Genomic DNA, 27,559 nt, shown 5'->3' with positions numbered 1-27,559 from the left:
TAATGATATGAACCAATTGAAATCGCCAAATCATGCGCCGGACGCACCAGAGCTGCACACCAGGAAACAACGTATGCACAGCTCACCAACCGTGTTACATAGACACCGTACTACCAGAAACTAGATTGCTAGACTACCATTAACTTGGACTTGCAAAATAAAGCAAGCTGTTGTGAACCATTCTAATCTCTACCGGCAGTTTTACAAGATAATAGCTTCTCTTCCTTCCATTCCACATGGGTGGAAGCTTCTAGCAAAGGGCACGTTTTCAGTGCCCCTGTGAAATGTCATTTTGTCCACTAGACTAATGCAACCAAAAATTCCTATGTTCCTCGACAGAAACTGCGCTCATTCTCAGCTTCAGAATCTATTCCTGAAGATCAATTTTACACGTTCAGTCGATATCACATCCAAGATATATGTGGATGTGCCCAAAGCTTGCGGGCTTGAAGTTTAGCATATGAATCTAGCCTTCTTCGGAGCCAAAACGTGATTCCTTATCCTTCTAGCTGCAAGGAAAGACCGGGTTGAGGCCAATTAATGGAGAAAAATGACTCATCCTGCTGTAGAAGGCTCAGAGTCGGTTGGTTTAGCTGTATCTAATGCCATCTCAGGAGATGAGTCCCCAGCATCTTTCATACAGTCGTCTCCAGTTTGATGGCCAGAATCCAAGCTTTCCAGGGCATGTTGCTGTTGATCTGGAGAGCCTGGGCTTGCCTTCCCTACATCATCGTTGCCGTCAGAATTTTTTATGCTTGAAGCAGGTGAGAGCGGTGGCTGCTTATCTTCTAGCTTGGGCTTCTTTAGAATATTCCCATCTGCATCTTTGCTATCCAATGAGCTATAGCTCGCCATGGGTGTATTTAAGGCTTCATCGGCTTTTACGGGTCGCTTGGGAGATGACTTATAATCTTTGTCGACGCCATTATCCACAAGACCACCAGATTTAGGCCTGAAAATGCAAAGAGATGAATGAAGCACAAGAGACGAAGTATGTTTAAGAGTGCAGAAATTACATGATTAGTACAGAAAATAGGACCCAGAAAAATCAGAGTTATCATCGATGTAAACCAGTAAAAGGCAGCACATTAATCTTGAACAAGTACAGCTGGTAATATCCCCAGTTGTCGAAGATGAGATACCTTGCAGGGATGTGATGGATTTCACTTCCATTAGCTGGCTTAACCAAGCATTGTTGATGTGCATGTATGGTATGTGCAGCAGAATCTTCTTCACTGCTAAAGGTAAAACAGAAATTTCACGTTGGTTAAGTAAACAATGCAACATCAGGAGTTACAAAAAATGGAACGTGTGGAATCCATTCAACCCAGCAACATAAAATAAGCAGCAAATGAGGAAATAAACTAAGACCTGTCTTTACTGAAATAATCTTCCTCTTCCTTATCAAGACCTCTTTCATCTGCATTTCTCGTATGATCCACACTAGTAGTTTGCATTTCCTCAGCAATATCCACGTACTAGCAGGAAAACAAAATACCACCACTGTTCATGTCAATAGTACATGGTATACTAAGGCCTAACTTACTAGAGTGACGAAATTGACAATAATGACAGAATGCGAGAACAGACAAAGTCTCAACTCTCCACCTCTTGATACTTGAGTTTGAAGGCCTGAATGCTTGTCAGTTGTCCAAACATCAAAAGTTGATCCCAAAAAGACTCGACAACATATACGACGAGGGATTTTAGATTTTCCTGTTCACAAAAATGTATCAGATGGCAAAGCCCAGTAGATAATGGTTTTCCCTTTTTTGAGAGAGAGACGGATATTTTTCCCGTGCTCGATAACATGTACTACACGTCAATGGATAAGGATGTACCTTTCTTATGAAGTCCAACAGTTCGAGGACCGTGGAGTGTAGCATGTTGTATCTATTTCCATTTTCAACAAATACTTCAATAATTGGTTTCAACGTGTTGTATTCAATGACATGGCTAATTAGAAGCTCGTCCTAGAGAACACGGCAAAAAAAAAATCAACTCAAATTCAGATATGACAAGAACATTGCAGTTAGGATATGCTTGCTGACTGGTGCGCCTATTCTCTAACAATCAGCGATATAAGGTGTACCACACAGTTCTGCTAAAAGAAGCAAGCAGCATGATTGACAAACATGTTTACTATTGCCTCCGACAAAGGAAGCTAAATCCTCATCTTGGAAACATCAGTCCTTTTATTTGGCTTTATACCGTGCTGCACCAGCTGGTACCACTTCTAGTACACTTGTACATAAAGGGCGGATTCAAGTATACAAATAAAGAGAGATTTGCCTTCCCTAGTAAAAAGTCGCCACCGCTGTTAAATATTTCAAACTACAGACGACTCTTTTTCCGCAGTAATAAGATATGGGATGTATGTGATGCATATAAGCAAACAAGCCTAGGTGTATGATAAACTCACATGTGGATCATTGGATGAAAGATAGGTTGGATTTGGATGGTCATGATACTCAAATCTTGAGGACGTAGGAACCATCATAAATATCAAATATGTTCAGCATGTGACTGGGTTAATTAAGAAGTTGTCAGTTGTGCTGCAATAATTACATTACATCCCAGTGGATCTGATCCATTATCCAGTGGTCAACATGGAATGCTTCCTAGACTGTATCTAGTTTTAAGTTGGCAATCATAATGTAGTCAAGGACCAATAAACTTGGTGAGTTTTTTCGCATGAAGACCAATAGACTTAATGGTGCACAGAAGAACCAAAAAATTCAATCGATGTAAAGAGCCCTCCATGATGTAGTGCTTAATTTATGTATGGGACAAAGTAAATTTCTTACATTTCTGCCAGCGCCAATAATAGTACGCATGATTCGGACAGCTGCCACAACCAAAGACCTCTCTCTTCGACGGGTTAGAGTAAGGATCTTCTCCATTGAATTGCTTCCAAAAAAGGCAATCCTGCAAGATTGAGAGACGCATATTAACAAAGACGCAGAAAAAACAAACAGCAGGGGGGGGGGGGGGGGGGTGGGTAACGAGCATTACTTGATCTTGTAGGGGTGATGACGTGCACAAAAGCATAAGAGCTCACAAATGTTATACAATATTTCAGGCTTAGCAGAGTATTCTTCAACTCTTGACGATTCTATTATATCGATCAACTTATCAAAACACTTCTCATAGAATAACTCGATGAAGTCTCTCTGCAACAGGACAGAGATAAAAATTTCATACCACAATCTAGTTAAACACCAACATTTGAAAAATGCAATATTTTGTAATGACCACAATGAAGATCAAAAGCTACACATTGGAGAGCAGAGGAGCAGAAACATGAGAAAAACACTATTTCCCTAAGAGATTCATCATACCAAGGATGTGCATTACATAATGTCCTTAATACAAATAATTCCTAATGTAGCATCAGGAGATTATACATTTAGAGAATCACAAAAGTTCATGATATAAGCTAAAGCATCTTACACATTGTGTAACTGTATCTGCAGTACATCCATCCAGCAGCACCTTTAGAATTTCCAAAAACTGGCAGGGCATTTCGCCACCGAAATCAGTTAGAATGCCTTCAATCTGAAATTTGATTAACTGTTAGCAGTATCCACAATTATGCTAGATAAGGCAATTTGAGTTTTGCTAAAAGGATATTCTGAAAAACATCAGACAAAAACAATCACCTGATAAAATAACACAATGATTGGTAGCTTAATGGCTCAACTAGCAAGACACGTGATACTAGGGAGGAGAAAATCCCCACCTGAACTTTATGTCAAAAAGATCACGCTAGTGCAAACACCTTTTCAATGAAATGAAACGCAAAGATCATTTTGCGTTTTCTCGAAAAGGATAGAAAGTCTCGCCACATACAGGCATAGGCTTTGAGCTCGGTTGTCTTTATCCTATGGGACCAGAGTAAACCTGGGCATACACCGGGCCGGGCCAGGCTTGAGAAAGCCTGAACTGAAAATCTCAAGCCCGGCCCAGCCAAAAAATTGAATATTCAGGCCCGAGCCAGCCCGAATGGACTAAGAAGATCGATTTCGGGCCAGGGCGGGTCGGGCCTCAGTGTAAAATGACTTTTCCCAAGCCCAAGCCTGGCCCGAAATACACACCGGGCCTAGTTTTCAAGCCCGAGCCTGGCCCGAACACAAAGCCCGACCGAACCCGGCCCGGGTTTTTTGGGCCGGGTTCGGGCTTTGTGTTCGGGCCGGGCTGCCCACGCCCAGGTGTAGACCAGAGTGTGAGATCAGAGAGGATGTTTCTCAGAATATCGTTTACACTTGAGAGTTGGTTGTCAGGAAACTCAACTTTTCCAAAGAATAATGAGCATTGAGCAGGATGAAAGGGGTGAGTGTTTCGGGTTAGCCCTGGCGGCATTGTGATTTGCCTAATTTCCTCGACGGGGGAGGTGGAGGGGTGGAAGGCGAGCTTCCTCCAAACCCTAGCAGCGGCAGTGCATTGTACAAATAAGTGTTGTCAATCTTCGTCGTGTGACATGCAACGGGGGAACTGGCTTCAATGGAAGCATTTTGCGATGGAGGTTAACTCGTGCGCTGAGCCGATCCAGGTGGAGTAGCCAGCCAAAGATCTAACTTTTGCTGACACCCTCGAGCTCCAGATGCTGTCAAGTTTGGGGTCAGAGAGCTGGAGAGATAGCGCAGCATATTCCCCTTTTGTAGAGAAATCCTTCCCACCGGTGAGAGTCCTTGTGTCAGGCTCCCCTAAAGAGCAAAACCCTGCAGCAAAGGCTGAAGAGAAGAAAATTCAGAGGCCGCATCCCCAGTTATCCGGTTACGCAAGGCTAGTTCGATCCCATCGTACAGGAGTTCTGATACGTGTGCTTGTTGGTTTTGGTGGTGGGAGAAGGTGGCAGGGAAGCAGCAGCTAGCGGTTCTGGCAGTAGCTAGCAGTCTAGCCGGAAGGTGGATTGTCCATTGCCTACCTGACATTGTAAAATTTCAGAGAGGCTGGAGAGGTGCTTGTGGACTACTTTGGCAAGGAAGGAGGCATTTTTGCCATGAGAAATAGGCAGCGGTGACCTTTGAAGTATCCATTCTTTCCAAGGCAAATTTCATCTATGTACTCCCTCCATCCATAATTACTTGTCGCGGAAATGAATTAAAATGGATGTATCTAGAATTAAAATATGTCTAGATACATTCATTTCTCTGACAAGTATTTCCGGGCGGAGGGAGTAGGAACTTGTAAGCAAACTTCATCATAAGGCAAAAGTTCTAAGTTTGAATATTTTTAACCCATAGTCCACCTAAACTCTTAGGCATGCAAACTTTGTCTCACGTGACCAGGCATTGCGCCCCAGAGCATACCCACAATACAAAGGTAAGATACTTGCAGTTCACAACAAATGGACAGGACATACCCACAATACGAGAAGGGAGAGAGAGCAGTTGGGCATGGAAAACCTTGCCAAGGTAGGAGAGCACAATTGGCTCTCCCCCGACACAAGCTTGAGCAGACCCAAAAACACGATGGCTTTACAGGAATGTAATTCACTGCTTGGACCAAAAGTACCGCGACAAATCCTGTACGGAGACCAAAATTCACTTACCAGAAGCCCAAGAAGAGAAATGCCTTCTCTAGAATTTTCCTCATGGTTTGCAATATATGATCTCAGTAAGTTAGGATCTTGAGTAAGATAATGTAGGATGTCTATCCTGCATTTGCCCAAAAAATGGTGAGACTTAGAAGGATAAGATACAGAAACGACCAAAGAAGAATTCATTCACTGCGCCAGAAGTTACCCAGCTGAGACAAGCACTTTTTCCTGACTCCGCAACACATCAGAAATTATATCAAAGACACCTCGACTTGCTAGATCCCTGAATAGAGAAACACGATTATTAAACTACTAAAACAGCTCTAATGATACAGCTTACAAGAAATTGTATTTAAATGATGTTTAGTTCAAATTGACTAAACTGCTCAAGAGGCATGTCTGCACTGCATCAAAGAAGGTAAGATAATGATCAAAACACAAACGAGAGGTCAATAGTGTTCCCTTTACGTGCATGATATGCACTATCCTTTAGCACATCCATACCGTATACTAACAAAAACAAGATGTACAATAAATGATTTTGGCATAAAGCATATGGCTAGAAGAGAGTAAACACAACTCGTAGAAGTGTTGGCTTGTCATAAAGTCATCATGTAACTGAAAAGGCTGCAGACATACACACAGGAATAACATGACAAATGGACAGCATCACCCTATAACCAACAAAAGCTAAGATTGTAATATACATTCACCACAAGGCTTGGCAACGAATGTGGAACAGAAACTTACTACTCCTTCCGATCCATACTGTACTTGACTTAGATTTGTCTAGATACGGATGCATCTAGACACGTTTTAGTGCTAGATATATCCGTATCTAGACAAATCTAATAAGGCAAGTAATATGGATAGGAGGGAGTATTAGTTATGTTTCTCTATCTAAGAATGGGCTTGACAGAGAAGTTATTACAACAAGTGTGAGCCGGTCTCGAGAGAGAGAAAGGAAAAAGGAAAAGCTGATCCAACTATTTGCTTATTACATCCATAAAATGCTGCCACAAATACCCACCAACTAACAAAGAAAAATTTGCCATGATCATGAACAAAACCTAGATAATGTCAAGAGAGGCGGGGTAGAGCAAAACTTGACAGGGGAGGAACCCGTAAAGAGAGATCTGAAGGACTTGAATATCATCAAAGATTTAGCCATGGACAGGGGTGCATGGAAGTTAGCTATCCATGTGCCTGAACCATGACCTGGTTTTGATATCTTATGGATTTCAACTCTAGTCTACCCCAACTTGTTTGGGACCGAAAGGCTTTGTTGTTGTTGTTGTCAATGATGAACAAAACCTGATCAAAATAACCATGAATACAGTGTGGCAGGCCCCCAGGTAATATCGTGATAGCTGCGATAAATTCCAACAAAAGAAAGAAAGAAATTCTGAAGTGCACAAGATAAAATACATCATCCATATACCAACCTAGATAGTTGCATTCGTTGAGCAGGCTGCAAACTTGAGCTGATGGTACAAAACTCGCGCAAAAACAAGACCTGCAAAGAACCAAATGTTGTCCATGTAAATGGCATACAAAAGGAGAACCATTGCTGAATTGAGCATACACTGGCAGTCTGGCACGCCACACTCCCTCCAACACACACAATGATATATAATTTCAACATAAAGAACTAGCAGATCGACTAGAAAGGTAATAAGGTACATAGTACAAAGATTTTTTTGGAGCGACTTGGTGCAAAGATTCATAATCCACACTCATATCAACTCCCAAATGATAAGAGGCCAATGCTCCGCAAAGCACAAATATATTTGCCAATCTAATTTACGATAGTCATGAAACAGTACATGGTGAACAAATAAGGTACTTCATCCAGACGCTAGCATCAGCAAACCCACACAAAACCCAGTTCACTCAAACACATCCTTGGGTTCATGGTTTGCTTCATTTCCTCTAAGTGCCAACTGCCCACAACACATCATGGAACTACTGTGATCCACGAAAGCAATGAACATTCCTTAGCCTTTCTTCTTTTCTGGCAGTTCAACAATTCCAACTGAATAGTTCAAACAAGGTTAACAAAACAGATCATAATATAATGTAGCCATTATGACTACTAATCATACATTATTTCAGGTTCTGATACAGAAGGGTATATCTAAAGAAATAAACAACAAAATGAAATGCTAGTTTCACCAGTTCTTTTTTTGATTCAGAAGAAATATTTGAAGATCTCATAGTAGCAAACAGTCTTTGCATAAAAGAAGTGTCGTCCTTCAGTAAACAAACAACCTACAGGAGAATCATACAGTCCAAAATTACAGAAGGAAATTTTTACTTAAAGCACGTGAAAACTTGATAAAGTTGAAACACTAACAAAAGCATTGTTCGCATTAATAATCGCGTTAAGGCTTGCCAGAGTAGCTTCATCCAGTTTCGGCAATATAACATCCTGTAGATGACAAGCAATCCAGTTTGAAATAATTAGCACAAAAGTTGGCAGCAGAGATCAAATAAACGAAAACTCTAGCTGGCGGGGCGGGGGCAGGGTGGTGGAGCAGAGCACTGACCTTTATATAGCATATTCTGTATGTTTGATGAATCTTTGAAACCACGGAAGCATTTCTAATGGGTATGACCTATGAGAGAGAAAGCGTCACTAAAAGTCATTACAGCTCAAACAGTTTAAGATGCATAAAAGATGACATCGATTTACCTCCTTGAAACCTGCATGCTCCTTCAGGAAAGCACTATGATTTTGCACATTACAAACCTCTGGATCGTCTGTGTAGAGTGAGACTCATTAATAAATAAGTAAAGAACGGTGCATGTAGTCCTACAGGTATGTCGTTGTGTAGAACACGGCAGAGTTTATAATTTACTATAAAGCACAAATGAGAGGTACAGGCTATAGTGTTTACATTCAAGGACGCCAATTATGTCAAGAATAAAATCATCAGAGAAAATCTTGTCAAATATAGCAGCACTGTTCAATAATACTGCACAATCAGAAACAATGTAAGTAGCAAGCTGAAATAATATATGCTGAAGCTTACTAAGTACTCCCTCCGTAAAGAAATATAAGAGCGTAAGAGCGTTTAGATCACTAAAGTAGTGATCTAAATGCTCTTATATTTCTTTACAGAGGGAGTATGTACTTACTGATAGCCTTGACTAATCTGAAGATAATGTGGAGACCACCCATGTCTCCTAAACCCTTGCATGTTCTGAAAAGGTTCACTATCTTGGGGAAAAAATCACGCTGCAACATGTTGTAGTGAAACAGATAGGTTGGAAGCATCACGGTATACATACATAAATAAAGCAAAATCCAGAAAACCTTGTATGCAGATGCAATTTGTTGACAGTCTAGTTAGCTACATTCATTTCTCTTACCAAAATAAAAGCATTCATTTGTCTGGTTTCTATTAGACAGATGGGGGCTGATTGCACCTAAGTGGCGCAAGTATGAGAAGATTTTGCGATGAAATTTACACATAAAAATTGATTCTATGAAGATATGAAATGCGTATTAAGGCATGTGCCCTTTTGAAAATCAGGTTCAAAGTTAAAATATATCAGTAGAAGAGAAAGGAAGCACATATTAAGGTATGTGCTCATTTGAAAATCAAATGCTTAGTAAAATATGTAAGAGGAACTTTCTGGCTCTTGGAAGATCTGGTGAAAGCTGACAAACATCTGGAGGATGAATACTTGAAAAACTTATTAGTCTTAAATCTTAATCTCATCAGCTAATTGCATGATTCATAATTCATTTTTCCTTTGATATATTGTAAATCCGCCGTATAAGAACAGTATATGATTTAAACAAATTACATTTTTATTATGTGGTTAGCATTTAAAAAAAATACTTGATCAATTTGTTGGCTCCACAGGATAAATCTTGTTGCGCTGCATTTGACTTGATATTTGCGTCAAGTCTATATGTATGCACCTAACTTCAGGGAGAGAAACATGCTACATACAGCATCATAACCACAAATAAACAAGTCAACGACTTACATCTTTCAATATTAAATCTGCAACATGCGTCTGCTGCGCCACATCACATTGCAGTATAGTCTGTACATTTTGGTGAACAATATTTCAATATTCAGTATGTAAAATATTGAATAAATTTTTAAGAAAAACGAAGGACCTATGGGGGATAAGCCCCTTTCTACAATAAATATAGAACAAGACACCAGACTTTCAGTTGGGGATGGTCAAAACCTGGTGGGCTGGCTGTATACTTTTTCAAGAATAAAACATTGTATAATTCATTTGTTATGACCGGTACAACGTACCAACGGAGGAGGCCCAATGGACAGGGTTAATTACGAGCTTAGCCCAAGTTATCTTACCTATCTTAGAGTCCAAGTTATACTAGAGTCCAAGTTATATTGGAGTCCAAGTTATCTAGGGTTTAGTGGAGGCTGTCCTCCTATATAAACACATGTACCCCTTTGATATTAAGCAGACAATAAACAGTATATTCTGTTGTCGTCTCCCTCAAAAGACGAGAGCCCCAAACCCTAGCCGCCTCTCTCTCTCTCTCTCTCTCACGCCGCGACGGCGCCCAACCGCCGGCGCCGGCGTCCCCAACCTCGCAGCCCGCACTTCTACCCCTACAACCTACGTCCGAGACCTGGTAGAACCCTAGCCTCTACCAATTTGGTATCAGGTAGCTTGGGTTCGATGAGTTTGTCGGACCTTCCCACCACCACCGCCGCCGCCGCCACCGCCTTCCCCGCCACCTCGCAGCAGCCGCCGCCGCCGCACCACTCGCCGCTGCCGGCCACCTCAGGTCCGGCCGCCTCCGGTCCCACGGCCCTGGCGGCCGAACCCGCCCCCATCCTCTCCCCGGCGAAGATGTCCTCGGCGATCCGCGACCTCAACCTGGCGGTCTCGAACCTCCGGACTTTCCTCCAGGCTCCGTACGCAACCCCGCCACCACCGCCTCCGCCGGCGGCGCCCTTCGCGCCACCGCCCCCGGCCACTGTCGCGCCCCAGGGCCTGCCGATCACCCAGGTCCGGTGGCCGCCGTCGCCGTCCCCGCTACCGACGTGGATTGACACGCCGACCTACACGACGGCGCCACTACAGCCGACGGTGTTGCAGCCACCCGCCCCCACCTTCGGGGGGTTCGGCGGGTACACTGATCCATACGCTGGGAGCTCCGTGGTGCCGCAGCACTCTCCTTCCGCCGCGCTGGGTCGTCACGAGGGCACCTACGCGGCCTCGCCACACGTGCAGCAGCCATCCCGCTTCACCAAGCTGGAGTTCGCCACCTACGACGGCACCGTCGACCCCTGAACTGGCTCAACCAGTGCGACCAGTTTTTCAGGGGGCAGCGGACCATGGCGTCCGACCGCACGTGGATCGCCTCCTACCACCTCCGTGGCGCCGCCCAGACTTGGTACTACGCCCTCGAGCAGGACGAGGGCGGGATGCCTCCGTGGGAGCGCTTTCGCGACCTATGTCTCCTCCGGTTCGGCCCCCCAATACATGGGAGCCGCTTGGCCGAGCTCGGTCGCCTTCCCTTCATCACCTCGGTGCAGGACTTCGCCGACCGCTTCCAGACGTTGGCCTGCCATGCGCCTGACGTCACGGCTCGCCAACGCGCCGAGCTCTTCGTCGGCGGCCTTCCCGACCACATCTGCATCAACGTCGAGATGCGCGGCCCCCAGGACCTGCAGACGGCCATGTATTACGCACGCGCGTACGAGCAGCGCGCCAACACCCTGCAGCAGGCGTTCCCGGGCCGCGGCACGCGTCCCCCGACCCGCCCCGCCCCGACGGCCGCCACCCCGACACTCCCCGCCCTGCCGACCGCTACTGCGGCTGCCCCCGCGCCGACACGCACCTTCCGGCGCTTGACGTCGGCCGAGCAGCTCGAGCGGCGCCGCAAGGGCCTGTGCTTCAACTGGACGAGCCGTATGCGTCGGGTCATATGTGCGCCCGCCTGTTCTACTTGGAGACCGTCGACGACGCGGAGGTGGAGGCCCTCACCGCGGAGCTCGACGCCACCACACTCTCCGAGGCCGGCGTCACGACCTACGGGCCGGTCGACGCGACCGCCTTCGTCGTCTCCCTTCATGCCATGGCTGGCATCAAGACCGCAAAGACGATGCTGCTTCCGGTGACGATCAACGGGGAGCGTCTCACCGCGCTCGTGGACACGGGTTCGACCCACAACTTCCTGTCCGGGGACGCCATGCGCCGCCTCGCACTCCAACCGGCGGGCTCAGAGAAGTTCAGTGTCACCGTCGCCAGCGGGGACCGCCTTGCTTGCCAGGGGGTGGCGCGGCAGGTTCCCGTCCTCATCGGCGACGAGCCGTTCTCCATCGACTGCGTCGGCATCGACCTGGGCTGCTACGACTTCATCCTCGGCATCGACTTCCTGTCCACTCTCGGCCCCATCCTTTGGGACCTCGATGTGTTGTCCCTCATCTTCTGGCGCGAGGGCGGCCGTCGCGTTCAGTGGACAGGCATCGGCGGCTCCGGCGCCGTGACTCCACAGCTCCAGTTGATGGCGGCCGCACTGGACGAGGCGCATCCCCTCCTGGCCGACCTCCTGCAGCAGCACAGCAACATCTTCGACGAGCCACAGGGCCTCCCTCCCGCGCGGCCCTGTGACCACCGCATCCACCTGCTGCCGGACACGGCACCTGTAGCCGTGCGTCCGTACCGGTACCCTCAGCTGCAGAAATACGAGCTCGAGCGTCAGGTGGCGGTCATGCTCGCGCAGGGCATCATCCGGATTTCGACATCGCCGTTCTCCGCCCCGGTGCTCCTTGTGCGCAAGCCCGACGGCACATGGCGCTTATGCATCGACTACCGCGCCCTCAACGCCCTGACGTCCAAGGACAAGTTCCCCATCCCCGTCGTGGATGAGCTCTTGGACGAGCTACACGGAGCGCGCTTCTACACCAAGCTCGACCTTCGCTCGGGCTACCATCAGGTGCGCATGCACCCTGACGACATCGAGAAGACGGCGTTCCGCACTCACCATGGCCACTTCGAGTTCCTAGTGATGTCGTTCGGCCTCTCCAACACACCGGCGACCTTCCAGGCCCTGATGAACGACGTGCTCAGCCCATACTTGCGCCGCTTTGTGCTTGTTTTCTTTGATGACATTCTCATCTACAGTGCATCTTGGGCGGAGCACCTACAACACGTGGCCATCATCTTCAACGAGCTTCGAGCGCATCGTCTTCACCTCAAGCGCTCGAAGTGCTCGTTCGGCACGACCTCCATCGCATACCTGGGGCACGTCATCTCGGCGGACGGGGTAGCGATGGACGCGGACAAGGTCGCCGCCGTCGCCGCGTGGCCGATCCCGCGGTCACCGCGGGCGCTCCGCGGCTTCTTGGGCCTCGCCGGCTACTACCGGAAGTACATCCGGGACTTCGGCCTCATCGCCGCGCCACTGACGCGTCTCCTTCGATGCGACGCCTTCTCCTGGGACGAGGAGGCGACTACGGCATTCGAGGCTCTCCAGCGGGCGCTCACGACGGGACCCGTCCTCCAGATGCCGGACTTTGATATGCCGTTCATGGTGGACTGCGACGCCTCTGGCATCGGCTTCGGCGCCGTCCTCCACCAGGGCGAGGGACCGCTCGCCTTCTTCAGCCGCCCCTTCGCCGCTCGCCATCACAAGCTCGCGGCCTACGAGCGCGAGCTTATTGGGCTGGTTCAGGCGGTGCGCCACTGGCGGCCTTATCTTTGGGGCCGGTCATTCCGTGTGCGCACGGACCACTACAGCCTCAAGTTCTTGCTGGACCAGCGCCTCTCCACAGTTCCGCAACACCAGTGGATCAGCAAGCTCTTTGGCTTTGACTTCACCGTTGAGTACCGCCCCGGCCGTCTCAACACGGTCGCCGACGCCTTGTCCCGCCGCGACACTGAGGATGTCGCGGACGACGTCGCCATGGCTGGCACAATCATGTGCATTCGCTCCGGGCCATCTTTCGCCTTCATCGACGACATTCGCCGGGCAACTTCGACGGCCGTGGACGCCCAGGGCCTGCGCCAGCGCCTTGACGCCGGCGAGCTGGACGCGCCCTGGTGCTTGGACGAGGGGCTGCTCCTACATGGCCGCCGCATCTTCGTGCCCGACCATGGCGACCCGCGCCACCAGGTCCTGACCTTGGCGCACTCTACAGGGCACGAGGGCGTGCAAAAGACTCTCCATCGTCTCCGTGCTGATTTTTACATCCCCGGTGATGGCGCGACTGGGTGAGTTCGTGCGTGACGTGCCAGCGGAACAAGACGGAGACACTACGACCCGCGGGTCTACTGCAGCCGCTGGACATACTCTCCCAGGTGTGGGCGGATATTTCCATGGACTTCATCGAGGGCCTTCCCAAGGTGGGCGGCAAGTCCGTCATCCTCACGGTGGTTGACCGCTTCTCCAAGTACGCGCACTTCATCGCCCTGGGTCATCCATATACAGCCACCTCCGTGGCGCGGGCCTTCTTCGACGGCATCGTCCGCCTCCACGGTTTTCCGTCGTCCATCGTCAGCGATCGTGATCCCGTGTTCACGGGACATGTCTAGCGGGATCTCTTTCGACTGGCGGGCATGAAGCTCCGCATGAGCACGGCGTTCCACCCTCAGACATACGGCCAATCCGAGGTGGTCAACAAGGTGATCACCATATACCTTCGCTGTGTTACTGGTGATCGTCCACGAGCTTGGGTGGACTGGTTGGCGTGGGCGGAGTACTGCTACAACACCTCCTATCACTCCGCCCTGCGCACCACGCCTTTCGAGGTGGTCTACGGGCGCCCACCTCCGGCGATGCTCCCTTACGAGCCTGGGACGGCTCGGTCCGAGACGGCGGGCGACTTACTGCGCACCCGCGACGACATTCTGGCTGAGGCACGCCAGCGTCTTCTCCAAGCACAGCAGCTGGCTCGGAAGTACTACGATGCTCATCATCGCGAGGCGGAGTTCGCGGTGGGCGATTGGGTGTGGCTGCGCCTCCTCCACAGGACCACGCAGTCTCTGGACCCGCGCTCCAAGCGCAAATTGGGACCTCGCTACGCCGGTCCCTTTCGTGTGCTGGAGCGTGTCGACACACTCGCATACCGCTTGGAGCTGCCAGCTGGTTCTCGCCTCCACGACATCTTCCATGTCGGCTTACTGAAGGCCTACCGCGGGGACCCTCCTGCAGCGACGCCGGCCCTTCCTCCTACTTCGGATGGCCGCCTCCTTCCAGCTTCCGCACAGGTGGCAAAGGTGCTGCAGGCGCAGCAGCGTCGCGGCGTCTGGCATGTCTTGGTACAGTGGACCGGCCTGCCAGAGGAGGAAGCGACTTGGGAGAAGCTCGACGTTTTCCGCCGGCAGTTTCCAGATGTTCAGCTCGAGGACGAGCTGTTTGAGAAGGCGGGGAGAGATGTTATGACCGGTACAACGTACCAACGGAGGAGGCCCAATGGGCAGGGTTAATTACGGGCTTAGCCCAAGTTATCTTACCTATCTTAGAGTCCAAGTTATATTAGAGTCCAAGTTATATTAGAGTCCAAGTTATCTAGGGTTTAGTGGAGGTTGTCCTCCTATATAAACACATGTACCCCTTTGATATTAAGCAGACAATAAACAGTATATTCTGTTGTCGTCTCCCTCAGGAGACGAGAGCCCCAAACCCTAGCCGCCTTTCTCTCTCTCTCTCACGCCGCGACGGCGCCCAACCGCCGGCGCCGGCGTCCCCAACCTCGCAGCCCGCACTTCCACCCCTACAACCTACGTCCGAGACCTGGTAGAACCCTAGCCTCTACCATCATTCTATATGTTTGCTACATGCACATTGACCCAGTTGAATCCTACAAATACATGAAGACTCCCCCGTGTCCTAAATCACTTCACAATACTTTTGAGCTCCCAATATCTGCTAGCAAAGTATATGATGCTTCTACTTGGTAATCGAAAAGATGTCACGAAATAAAGCATCATGAAAACACTAAGTGTTAAAAGGTTTACATGAAAAGAACACTGAAGGTTGCTCACACCTCTAAAATAACAGAGAGACTGGACAATTCAAGAGGAGGGAGTTCGAATGCTAAGGATTTACCTGCAGGTAAAGTAATAACTGATTAATATCTGAACTTTCTAAGTAATAGTCACAAATTTAAAAAAAAAAGGATGCTTAGCATGACTTCTCAGTTGAATAAATAAATATAAGAATGTAATGTTTCATACAGAGCTTGTGAAATTGAATATAATGTGATCAGGCCACCAAATAATCCACTCAAAATTTAGCAGAGTTCTTGGGGTTGTTGAATTGAAATGGAAAATCAGTTCCGATAACTCAGTACTGAACATTAGCAATACTAAAGAGATCATGTGCACATATTGCAACATAACAATCAAGAATTAACTGTAAAGATTACTTTGATACTAAGCTATCAAATACTCATTCCGTCCCATATTAATTGTCGTTCAAACAGATGTATCTAGACGTATTTCAGTGTTAGATACATCCGTTTGAGCGACAATTAATATGGGACGGAGGGAGTATATTATAGATCACATGTTGCACACGAGAGAATAAGTAGTTACCTACCACGCGAAAGCGAATCTCTTGGAGCTTCTAAAGATTTCAGTGCTCGTTGTGGACGAACTTCATGAGCTGCAAGACATGGCAAAATAATTACAAGGACGAATGAGAACAACCAGACAAAAAACCAACTGATTTAACAAACTCACAGCCAAGGATTTTAGATTGTAGTTCAAGCTGTATGGTACACATGTTCTCCCTACATAAAGCCATCAGAATGTAAATTAGACATGATTAAACCATGAAGGGACACAGCAATAACACCATTTATTGTTGAATCACCATATGAATGAGCATGATTCGGCTTCTTGAAAGCTCAGTGCTAATTCTAGTGCCTTTTCAGGATCCCTCCATGAGATGATTGTTTCTACCAAATAAAATGGGCAAACCACTGTGTTAGGAGAAAGAAAGAAATGGCTATAGAAAAAAAGGATAGTATGCCAGTTCACCTTCTTGTTTCCTGTAGATATCATCAGGTGTAATGTTGTGAAGCAGCAGAGTGTCATTATCCTCTTCATCCACAACAGCCAGAGCGAGATCTTTTGACCCCTAGGTAAGAAAAAAACTGAGGAAGTAAATCTCAAATGACAAACAATAATGCTTAAAAAGAAAAAATCTTGTCACCAACACTGTTTAATGCCTTGTTTTTTTCTCAGCGATAAACAGACCAAACTCCACTGTCATGTAGGGATGCAAGTGGGACGGCCAATTGGCTACTTTGGTGTTAACTTAACTGGTGGTCCACTTTGCATATCCCATATATCTAAATAGTTGATCCCCACTAACTCTAATTCTCTCAACATGCAACTATGTCACCATGCATGTCAAAAGACCCACCCTAGAAAACACTTCTCTCAACATGCAACTATGCCAACTCACCATGGCATACCGCCCTGCATGGGAAAAGACACACATTAACATGCACCATGGATGATACTCATACTCGATAAATATTCTACAACTATACAGAATAACAAAATGCAATAAATTACACTCCCTTCGTCTGAAAATACTTGTCAGATAAATAGATAAAAATGGATGTATCTAGAACTAGATACATCCATCACTCCGACAAGTATTTCCGGACGGAGGGAGTATTAGTTTAATTTAAATTCTCCCATTGTTCATCCAAAAGCTAATGTTTCATACAACCAAATCTCACAGAAATAATTGAACCCATTTCCACAGTAACGCACGGGTGTCATCTCTAATATACTTTACAAATTATATATCTAGCAAACGCAGGATAAGTCAATGGGTTGGCTCGGCGCACTTGCATCCCTAATGCCATCAGAGGCACTATGAATATGTGTGGTAATGTTAAGAGCCCGCTCTGTCGGCGGTAGCCGGGCCTATTCCCGCCGTTTTCTCCCCCTTCCTCCTCCCTTTCCCTCCATTTCCCCCGCCTCCTCCCGCCATTCTTCTCCCGCTCCCGCCATCCAGCCGCCATGCCACTGAAGAAGTACACCTTCCTCACCCCACCATCGCTGCCGATTCTAGCCAGCCGAAGCAGAGGAAGCTGATGCCTAGGCCCGCGGGCGTTTCGGACGCCGAGTGAAGGGCGGATGTCCAGCGCCGGGAGGCGGTCACAATAGACCGGCGGAGGAGGCTCGACGCCAAGAGGATCAGGGACGCGGTGGCGGCGACGGTCGATTAGGAAGGGGCGTCCAGCGCGGGGATGATGAATCCTCCCAGCCGCAACCCGCAGGCCGCATGGAGGGGTCGCCAGAGCATTGCGTCGCCAGCCAACCTCTCGCCGCCGATGCCGCCCTGGGGGTACGTGCCCTCGCCTAGCTAGTCTGACGGCAACGCGCATGGCGGCTTCAATCCCAACACCACCTTCCCGCATGGCGCGCCGCAGCGTTCCTCCCCCACCGGTTTCGGCCACGACCAACGCACTCCCTCACTCGCGTTCAGCGTCGGCCTCAACACCCAGTACAGCTACTCGCCGTCGGCGTACTCGTCAACAGCCTCGCTTGCGCCGTCTCTGCGTCGTGGTGTCCTTCCATTCGCGCCCACTTCGTCGCTGCAGTTTAACTACGTTGACGCCGACATGGACGAGATCATCACGAGCGGCTTCGTCGCCGCCACGTCGCACCCGGAGTTCGGCGTGCAGGATGAAACAATGGACATCGCCGGCGACATTGATGACGAGCTCGACGACGCCGAGGAGGAGGGAGAGGAAGAGGCGGTGGAGGTGGAACCGGAACCAGTGCCCAAGAAGAAGGGAGGGAAGAGAAAGTGGGCGGCGAACGACAAGCCAGTCGAACCACGCGTCAAGTGGACGTCAAAGGAAGACGAGTGCCTTGCCGAAGCATGGAAGACCGCCTGATGGAGTTCTTGATACCAAGCACATGGTCCTTGTGGCTCTTAGGATAGAATCCTTGACCATCAAGGACTGGCAGTTAGGATAGCATCTTAGACTAGCATCTTAGCAGCATCTTAGACTAGCATCTTAGACTAGCATCTTAGCATATGCTTGGCTGGCTAGCAGCCTATAAATATGTATCCCCAACCCCTCAGGTTGGCATGGCATTTGTGTGAGAAATAAACCAACGAAAATTGTCCCAACTCTCCTAGTGTCATCCACAACTATCAATGCTCAGGCTGAAAGGTCTAACAAGTGGTATCAGAGCCTCGTTATCTTGTACCCTGAGCATTTCCTGCTCACCTCTCTCACCGGGAGCTGAGCAGCCTAAGCCGGTAGCAGCAGTTGCTCCGACTGTCCCTATTTACCTCCCTCCCTCCGGACTGTCGAGCAGCAGCAGCTCGTCAGCAACAGCCTCCTCTTCACGCAACAGCCCCCCTGCAGCGAGCCATGTCTGCAGGTCGCTCTCAGCACACGGCTACCTCGAGCATACGGCGCCGGCTGGAGGCCGAGCGCGCCGTGGCAGAGGAGCGTGAGCGAGCAGCTGTAGCAGCAGCTGCTGCGGCAGCAAGGGTGTCGAGGCTGGCTGCAGCGGAGCTGGCAGCAGCCAGAGCAGAGGTAGAAGCAGCAGCAGCAGCGGAGGCAGCACGTGAGGCTACGGCGGATGCCAAGGCACTCCGCGTCGGCTCCGGCAGCTCCAACGGCTCCGCGCCTGCGGACGACGGCGCCGACGCAGACCGCGCCAAAGTGGCGCAAGAGCGGACGGCGCAGTGGGCAGCCGAGCACGCCCGCGCTCCAGGTGGAGCTGCGCACGGCGACGGCGGCTGCAACGACCAGGACCGCGGCCTCTACGAGGTCCGGACTGTGGTCAGGGATGTTGGTCCCAGTGTTGGGTGGCCTACCCTCACTAAAACCAACTACGTCGAGTGGGCCGCGATCATGAAGATCAGGCTCCAGGTGCGGCGGCTGTGGGAGGCGGTCCAGGACAGCAACGTCGACCAAGAGGATCGACGGGCGCTGGACGCCCTCATCGCCGCAGTCCCGCCCGAGATGCAGTTCTCGCTCTCCAACAAGCGGACTGCCAAGGAGGCTTGGGACGCCATTGCCGCGGCACGCATCGGCAGCGACCGTGCTCGCAAGTCCACACTGCAGGCACTTCGTAAGGAGTGGGAGAGCCTGGCCTTCAAGCCAGGTGAGGACGTTGATGACTTTGCTCTCCGTCTCAACACTTTGCTGCAGAAGATGGTGAAGTTCGGCGATGCCACTTACACCGAGGAGAGAGCTGTCGAGAAGCTTTTCCGGTGCATTCCCGAGAAGTACAAGCAGATGGCTCGCTCGATCGAGTCTTTGCTGGACCTCTCCACGATGACGATCGAGGAGGCGATAGGTCGCCTCAAGGTCGTCGACACCGACGAACCACAGCCTCCCTCGGGGCCCATCACCACCGGCGGGAAGCTGCTCCTAACTCGGGAGCAGTGGGATGCCAGCCTTGGTGACAAGAAGAAGGGGGAGCCTTCTTCCACGACGGGCGGCCGCAAGCGCGGCAAGCAACGCAAGGCGCGAAGGGGCGGCAAGGCACAAGGACGTGCCGAAGGTGACGCCCGCGGAGGCGCCAAGGAAGGCGTCGCTGGCAAGCCCAAGCCGGCACAGGACAACAGCTGCCACAACTGTGGCCGGCTTGGCCATTGGGCCAATGAGTGTCGACAACCACGACAAGGCCAGGCTCACGTCGCACAGGCGGAGGAGGAGACGGCTCTGTTCATGGCGCATGCAAGCATCGAGCTACCTTTAGCGACACCAGTCGCAAAGGCTCTCCTCCACCTCGACGAGCCAAAAGCACACGCTCTTCTCGGCGATGGCTCCGGGAAGGACAAGGCTGTGGGGTGGTGCCTCGATACCGGCGCCACCCACCACATGACCGGTCGAAGGGAATTCTTCGCCGAGCTCGACTCCGACGCGCGAGGCTCCGTCAAGTTTGGGGATGCCTCAGCTGTGGAAATTAAGGGCGTCGGCTCCATCATCTTCACCACCAAGACGGGAGAGCACCGGCTGCTCACCGGTGTCTACTACATCCCCGCACTAAGGAACTCCATCATCAGCTTGGGACAGCTGGATGAGAACGGCTCACGCGTGCTGATTGAGCATGGGGTCCTACGCATCTGGGATCGCCAGCGTCGCCTTCTAGCCAAGGTACCCAGAGGTGAAAATCGACTCTACATCCTTGATGTGCAGGTGGCACAACCGGTCTGTCTCGCTGTCCGTCGAGACGACGAGTCGTGGCAATGGCATGAGCGCTTTGGGCACCTCCATTTTGAAGCCCTGAAGCGTCTAAGTGCCAAGGAGATGGTGCGGGGCCTGCGAGGCCTGCCATGCCTCGACCATGTGGAGCAGTTCTACGACATTTGTGTGCTGACGAAGCAGAGACGACTCCCCTTTCCCCAGCAAGCGAGTTTTCGGGCCAAGGAGAGGCTGGAGCTCGTGCACGGAAATCTGTGCAGCCCGGTGACGCCAGCCACACCAGGAGGTCGACGCTACTTCCTGCTGCTTGTCGACGACCTCTCTCGCTATATGTGGGTGATGGTCCTCGGCAGTAAGGGAGAGGCGGCGGACGCCATCAGGCGCGCGCAGGTTGCTGTGGAGGCGGAGAGCGGCCGCAAACTGCGCGTGTTGCGCACTGACAACGGCGGCGAATTCACGGCGGCTGAATTCGCGTCGTACTGCGCTGATGAGGGCATCCAGCACCACTACTCCGCGCCGTACAGCCCGCAGCAAAACGGCGTCGTCGAGCGGCGCAACCAGACGGTTGTGGGGATGGCTCGGGCTCTCCTCAAGCAGAGAGGGATGCCGGCTATTTTCTGGGGAGAGGCGGTGCTAACGGCCGTCTACATCCTCAACCGCTCGCCTACTAAGGCACTAGACGGCAGGACGCCGTACGAGGCCTGGCATGGGCGGAAGCCGGCGGTCTCCCACTTGCGGGTCTTTGGCTGCCTTGCGTTCGCCAAAGAGCTCGGACACAACGGCAAGCTCGACGACAGGAGTACTCCGGGAGTCTTCATCGGCTATGCGGAGGGCTCAAAGGCCTACCGCATCCTCGACCCAGAGACACAGCATGTGCGCACGGCGCGAGACGTCGTGTTCAACGAAGGGCGAGGGTGGAAATGGGACAAGGCGGTGGACAACGGCTCGACGCCGACGTATGACGACTTCATTGTCGAGTACGTCCACTTCAAGGAAGCTGGGGGAGCAAGCAGCTCCTCTTCGCCGAGCACGTCTACCCCAGCCCCCAAAACTACATCGACTTCGGTACCTGCTACGCCGACGGCACCACAACCGGCGACGCCGCATACTCCAGCCCCGGCAGTCACCACTCCGGGCTCGTCTTCATCAGCACCAGCTCACGCAGAGCACAACCCGATGAAGTTCGCTTCCCCGCTCACTCACGACGAGGAGCGCATCGACGCGTATCATAGCGGCGAACCGCCGCGGTATCGTACGATGGATAATCTACTCGGCGACCAGCCGGTGCCGGGGCTGGTGCCACGCGACCTGGAGGCGCAGCTACAACTCGCGTGTGAGGACGGCGAACCTCGGTCCTTTGCAGAGGTTGAGAGAGACGCGGCATGGCGCGCCGCGATGCAGTTGGAGATGGATGCGGTCGAGCAGAACCGCACATGGGAGCTCGCTGACCTCCCTCGTGGTCACCGCGCAATCACCCTTAAGTGGGTGTTCAAGCTGAAGAGGGATGGAGCCGGCGCCATCAAGCACAAGGCTCGCTTGGTGGCCCGAGGCTTCTTGCAGCAGGAAGGAGTCGACTTCGACGACGCTTTCGCTCCCGTGACACGGATGGAGTCCGTGCGACTTCTCCTTGCGCTAGCTGCCCAGGAGGGCTGGCGTGTCCATCACATGGATGTCAAGTCGGCATTCCTCAATGGCGACTTGAAGGAGGAAGTCTATGTGCATCAACCACCGGGATTTGCGATCCCTGGCCAGGAGGGCAAGGTACTCCGCCTGCGTAAGGCTCTCTACGGCCTACGGCAGGCACCTAGGGCGTGGAACGCCAAGCTGGACTCCACGCTAAAGAAGATGGGCTTCGAGCAAAGCCCGCATGAGGCGGCCGTCTACCGACGGGGCAGTGGAGGAAATGCCCTGCTGGTGGGCGTCTATGTTGACGACTTGGTGATCACCGGCATCAAAGATGCAGAGGTGGCGGCGTTCAAGGAAGACATGAAGGCCACCTTCCAGATGAGTGATCCGGGGCTCCTCTCCTTCTATCTAGGGATCGAGGTGCACCAGGATCACTCCGGGATCGCGCTTCGACAGTCCGCCTACGCCAAGCGCATCGTTGAGCTAGCTGGGCTCACCGACTGCCACCCAGCTCTCACTCCGATGGAGGAGAGGCTGAAACTGAGCCGCGACAGCACGGCGGAGGAAGTGGACGCTACGCAGTACCGACGCCTTGTGGGGAGCCTTCGCTACCTCGCCCACACACGGCCGGACTTGGCATTCTCCGTGGGCTATGTTAGTCGGTTCATGGAGCGACCGACGTCGGAGCACCAGCAGGCAGTGAAGAGGATCGTCCGCTACGTGGCAGGGACACTCGACCACGGCCTCCACTACCCTAGGTGTCCGGGGGCGGCACACTTCGTCGGGTACAGCGACAGCGACCACGCCGGCGACATCGACACCAGCAAGAGCACGAGCGGGATCCTCTTCTTCCTCGGCAAGTGTCTCGTGAGCTGGCAATCGGTCAAGCAGCAGGTGGTGGCCCTGTCCAGCTGTGAGGCCGAGTACATAGCGGCCTCCACCGCCTGCACTCAGGCGCTCTGGCTCGCTCGACTGCTTGGTGATCTCCTCGTCCGAGACACCAGAACGGTGCAGCTCCTGGTGGACAGCAAGTCCGCCCTGGCCCTGGCAAAGAACCCCGTTTTCCACGAACGGAGCAAGCACATCCGACTGAGGTATCACTTCATCCGCAGCTGTTTGGAAGAAGGGAGCATCGAGGCGAGCTACATCAACACCACGGACCAGCTCGCAGACCTGCTCACCAAGCCTCTTGGGAGGATCAAGTTCCTCGAACTCTGCTCCAGGATTGGGATGATTCGACTCTCCCACAAGACGACGTACAAGACTTAGGGGAAGAATGATGGATAAGTCTATGTACTATGGTCTTTGTGGGGCTGCAGCACATAGTCCTATGTGGGGCTGCAGCACATGGTCCTTGTGGCTGTTAGGATAGAATCCTTGACCATCAAGGACTGGCAGTTAGGATAGCATCTTAGCAGCATCTTAGACTAGCATCTTAGCATATGCTTGGCTGGCTAGCAGCCTATAAATATGTATCCCCAACCCCTCAGGTTGGCATGGCATTTGTGTGAGAAATAAACCAACGAAAATTGTCCCAACTCTCCTAGTGTCATCCACAACTATCAATGCTCAGGCTGAAAGGTCTAACACCGTCAGCAACGACCCGATCACCGGCGCGAATCAGAACACCGACACGTACTGGGGGAGAATCAAAACGGCATTAGACGAACGCAAGTTGGTCGGCCCCGTCTTCGCCAACATCGACATGGACCGCGGCGAGAAGGCCATGTCGAACCGTTGGCCGACGATCCAGACAGCCTGCAACAAGTGGCATGGGATCGTCGAGGAGGTCGCTGCTCGCCTGGAAAGCGGCGCCAATGTTGAGGGTCAGGTATGGACAAAGTTCGCCGGCCCTAGTTCATCGCGCCGCCGTGTACTTTGCCGACACATTTTGTCCGCGGTTTGTGCAGATGATTCGGATGTTCACCATGTATCGCACCGACAACAAGGACCAAGAGTTCAAGTTCCTTCACATGTTCTCCAGGATCGAGTCGTGCGAGAAGTGGAGGGAAGTTCGGCTCGCTCTTGACAGGGCCAAGGAGACCTACAACCCGGACGCGCTTCTCCCGGTTGGGGCAGAAGGGCGCCCAGATGGCACCAAAAAAGCCAGGGCGGTGAGGGACGCGGCGCCCGCTACCGAACGGCTGCAAGCTTCGATCGAGCAATGCATCGCCGACGTCAAGAGCAGCGCTGCTAGGAGAGAGGAGAAATCCGACACGCGGTGGTCGGCGTTGATGATCAACGTCGCCGCAAAGAAGAGGAACACTGACCTGGAGTTCTTGATGGGCGCAGACACGTCGACGATGGACGAGAAGGTGAAGGTGTGGTACATGGTGTAGCACGACCTCATCTTAAGCCAGATGCCCGTGCCGGCGGCGACCACAACGGCGACCAAGACGGCAGCACCGACGACGATGCCCAGCCCGAACGCAGAAACCACGCCGACGATGAGCCCGACTACGCCAACGATGAACCCAGCCAGTCCCGCGGCAAAGGTGCCGCACCATGCCGAGCCGGCCGTTTCATCCGTTTCATCCCTATTTTATCCTTTCCTTTTGATCGTCGAATATTGGGTGTGTTTGATCGCCGAACTATGGCATGTTGATCGCCGAACTATGGCATGCTGATCGCCGACTTGTGGCATGACGATCGCCGAACTCGTGGCGTCTTTTTGGCAGCGGGAAAGAAGAATTTGAAGAAGTTGGCGTCTGGGGGCCGAAACCTAGGGGCGCGGCTGGAAACTCGTTCGCCCCCAGGCCGAAAATAGCGTCGGCGCAACGCCAAAAAGGCTTTCGCCGGGGTGCGTTGGGGGCCAAACGGCTGGAGATGCTCTAAGCTCCCCTACTGCAAATATGTTGTCATGTTCGACTCCAATATAATTGTACACAATACAGAAAAAACGGGAAGGATGATAAAGCCATCAACAACATAGCAAAACTATCAAGATAGAAATAAAATCCAGTAATACAGTGAACAACAACATGTACATCACCACATGCTTCTAGAAAACTAAATGTATGTGGTGCATCAGCAGAGAAACCATATTTAACTAAAAAAATTGTTAAACCATACCTCTATATAGTCAATGGTTACATGACCCGTCCCCTGGTCATCCCACTTCCCATTATCTTCCAACCGGTACACTTTGACACGCTGGAGCAATTTTTAATGTGTCAAATTTCATAATGGCTATTGCTTATATAGCATAGCACAAAATGCATAAATAAGAAGTGGGGATAAGATAATAATTAATAAGTAGATTAACAGTTACAGGCAATGTACATTGCACATTTGAGTAACCCAGTAAAACGGGCCTAGTGAATGAGGTGAAGCATACCATAGTAGTCATGCCAAGCTACTTGTAAAATCTTTACCACACACAGCAGAAAATGATGAACTGTGTGGCATCCTAATTCACCCACTCGGCCACTCCAAAACAAATTACTGATCTGCGAATTACTGTAGTATGACACTGAAATTTCATGCTTGGGAACGTTCAACAACCTACGTTTGAGAGTAGTAAATAATCAAGCTATTGTCAGGAAAAATACATATCAGTATATAGAGAAACTCGACCAGCGCCAAGAAGGCGCTAGCACCCGTGGCATTCCAATTAAGAAGACAACCGTGATCATGAGCATACCCCATGGAAACTAAGCCTCGAACAGAGTGGGTGGGCTCAGACCCGCTCCTTTAGCCAACAGGACGATGATTGATTCTCTATATCAATAACGCAATACTATGACCCCCTGATTCCCTCTGCCCAAAATAAATGTGGTCTGCAAATTACTGGAATATAAGTCTTATGAATCTTGACCTATGATTATCCTCCTTACCAAACAGAACCGGATAAGCAGAAATCTAATAATTACAATGAGGAGATAGCAACACTTCTGCGATGGTGATTTTTAATTGAACCAAACAGGGAGCATAGTGGCCTAAATTCCTTACTCAGACCTATTTACGATCCATGGCTGTATTGCACACCAGTACAGTAGCACACATACACTAATATCATATTTTAGCGGCTGCGCATTGTCTAGAGGCCATCTCCCCCTTCTGATGCTCTAATCCCGTTTAAGGCATGAAGTTTGGCCTTCTTCTACAGGTAGCTAGCCCAATGCAGACATCAGGTATTCAGGTTACTAACTGATATATTTAGAAAAAAAATGGTAATTCATACAAGATTGAGCAGGTGTACATGTCATATCCTTGAAGCACGAAGCTCAAAAACAACTAAACAAACATGTTACATGCTTGCTACTAACCAGTACCTAAGATACTAGGCAGGAAAGTTCCCTTGTGAATAACAACTCCGCAGCAGCAATGGGATTTGTGTAAATGTTTGTTTTGCAGCATAGTCAACAAATTAGCTGAAGCTTGAAATGGAACTAAAAAGTTGCTTCAGGGCGCCAGCCTTTTTCGGTAAATGGAACTAAAATGCCTTGAGTAAAAACTATTCAGCTAACAGATGCTGCACTGTTTTTCTAGATATACACAAGGAGGCATACTGCATTTTACGTGATTGAACTGGACAAGTGAAATACCTCTGGCAGTCCTATATCTGAGTAGCGAACTGTAATGTATTAATCTGTAGGTGCTAACTTAAAAAGAAAAACGATTGTATATGCCAATTAGCAAGAGGTCGTCGCTTGTAGTGCTTGCTGCTGCAGAAAGTCGCACAAAACATGGCGAAAATATCCTAGATTTCTCCAACGAGCTGTGCGCTTGAAAATCCCCAAAACTATGCCCACTTCTACACTGTCCTGACATGAACGGAACATCGAATTACCGCCTCGCAGTTCCGGAGGGGCGACCTCGTCAATCTCAGAGCACGCGGACTTCTAGAAACATCGGGTACCTCGAAATGGGGATCAAACGGGAGCTCCGATGACTGCCTGCGCCCCAAGCCACCGAAGGCACGGGCGCGCCAAAAAACCACCGCGAGTGGATCTACCGCGCCAGCTCGCCGCTAGATGCTTCTAGGAACTCCGATGAGGGACAATAAGCGGGAGGAGCTCACCTTCATCCGCGTGCGCAACGACTCGCACTGCCACGCCTCCTTCCTGCCCTGGCCCGGCTTCTCCCCCATCGGGAAGACCCCGCGCGCGTTTCGACGGGTCGGCGGTGTGGCAGCTTCTCAAATCGCACCGCGGCTAGCAGCGGGAGGAGGCTAGAGGCGAAACCCTAACCGCCATTGGCGAGCTCCCTCCCCTCCCCTCCCCTCTCTATCTCTCTCTCT

The 27,559-nt window shown here is 50.9% G+C and overlaps 1 protein-coding gene across 3 annotated transcripts; it reads right to left on the bottom strand.

Annotated features, from left to right (window-relative positions):
- On the bottom strand, window positions 1-27,559 carry LOC123426091 (serine/threonine-protein phosphatase 4 regulatory subunit 3-like). 3 transcript variants are annotated; one of them, XM_045109882.1, is made up of 26 exons: window positions 27,341-27,402; window positions 25,655-25,821; window positions 25,390-25,470; window positions 16,535-16,634; window positions 16,368-16,452; window positions 16,235-16,284; window positions 16,092-16,157; window positions 15,538-15,599; window positions 9,545-9,604; window positions 8,684-8,783; window positions 8,443-8,520; window positions 8,238-8,305; window positions 8,092-8,160; window positions 7,899-7,973; window positions 7,718-7,813; window positions 6,988-7,058; window positions 5,748-5,825; window positions 5,555-5,660; window positions 3,454-3,558; window positions 3,016-3,173; window positions 2,808-2,928; window positions 1,842-1,973; window positions 1,609-1,716; window positions 1,372-1,478; window positions 1,143-1,238; window positions 1-952 (listed from the first exon to the last, which is right to left on the bottom strand). In XM_045109882.1, exons 2-26 carry the CDS (start codon window positions 25,664-25,666, stop codon window positions 556-558), a joined length of 2,481 nt encoding a protein of 826 aa, XP_044965817.1. In that variant the 5' UTR covers window positions 25,667-25,821; window positions 27,341-27,402; the 3' UTR covers window positions 1-555. The 3 variants fall into 3 exon arrangements, with proteins under 3 accessions (XP_044965817.1, XP_044965804.1, XP_044965812.1); XM_045109869.1 differs by lacking the exon at window positions 25,655-25,821 and having other exon boundaries at window positions 27,341-27,559; XM_045109877.1 differs by lacking the exon at window positions 25,655-25,821 and having other exon boundaries at window positions 1,143-1,235; window positions 27,341-27,558.

This window comes from Hordeum vulgare, chromosome 1H, assembly GCF_904849725.1.
Source record: "Hordeum vulgare subsp. vulgare chromosome 1H, MorexV3_pseudomolecules_assembly, whole genome shotgun sequence".
NCBI classification, from domain to species: Eukaryota; Viridiplantae; Streptophyta; class Magnoliopsida; order Poales; family Poaceae; genus Hordeum; species Hordeum vulgare.
This window is presented reverse-complemented; position numbering and strand designations above follow the sequence as displayed.

Excerpts from the sequence above, each read along its gene's own strand:
- LOC123426091 (XM_045109869.1), bottom strand. The coding sequence starts at position 27,409 with ATGGGGGAGAAGCCGGGCCAGGGCAGGAAGGAGGCGTGGCAGTGCGAG. Across the intron at positions 16,285-16,367 it reads GAATCATGCTCATTCATATG|GGAGAACATGTGTACCATAC; the intron begins GTGATTCAACAA and ends GGCTTTATGTAG. Across the intron at positions 8,161-8,237 it reads AGCATGCAGGTTTCAAGGAG|GTCATACCCATTAGAAATGC; the intron begins GTAAATCGATGT and ends TCTCTCTCATAG.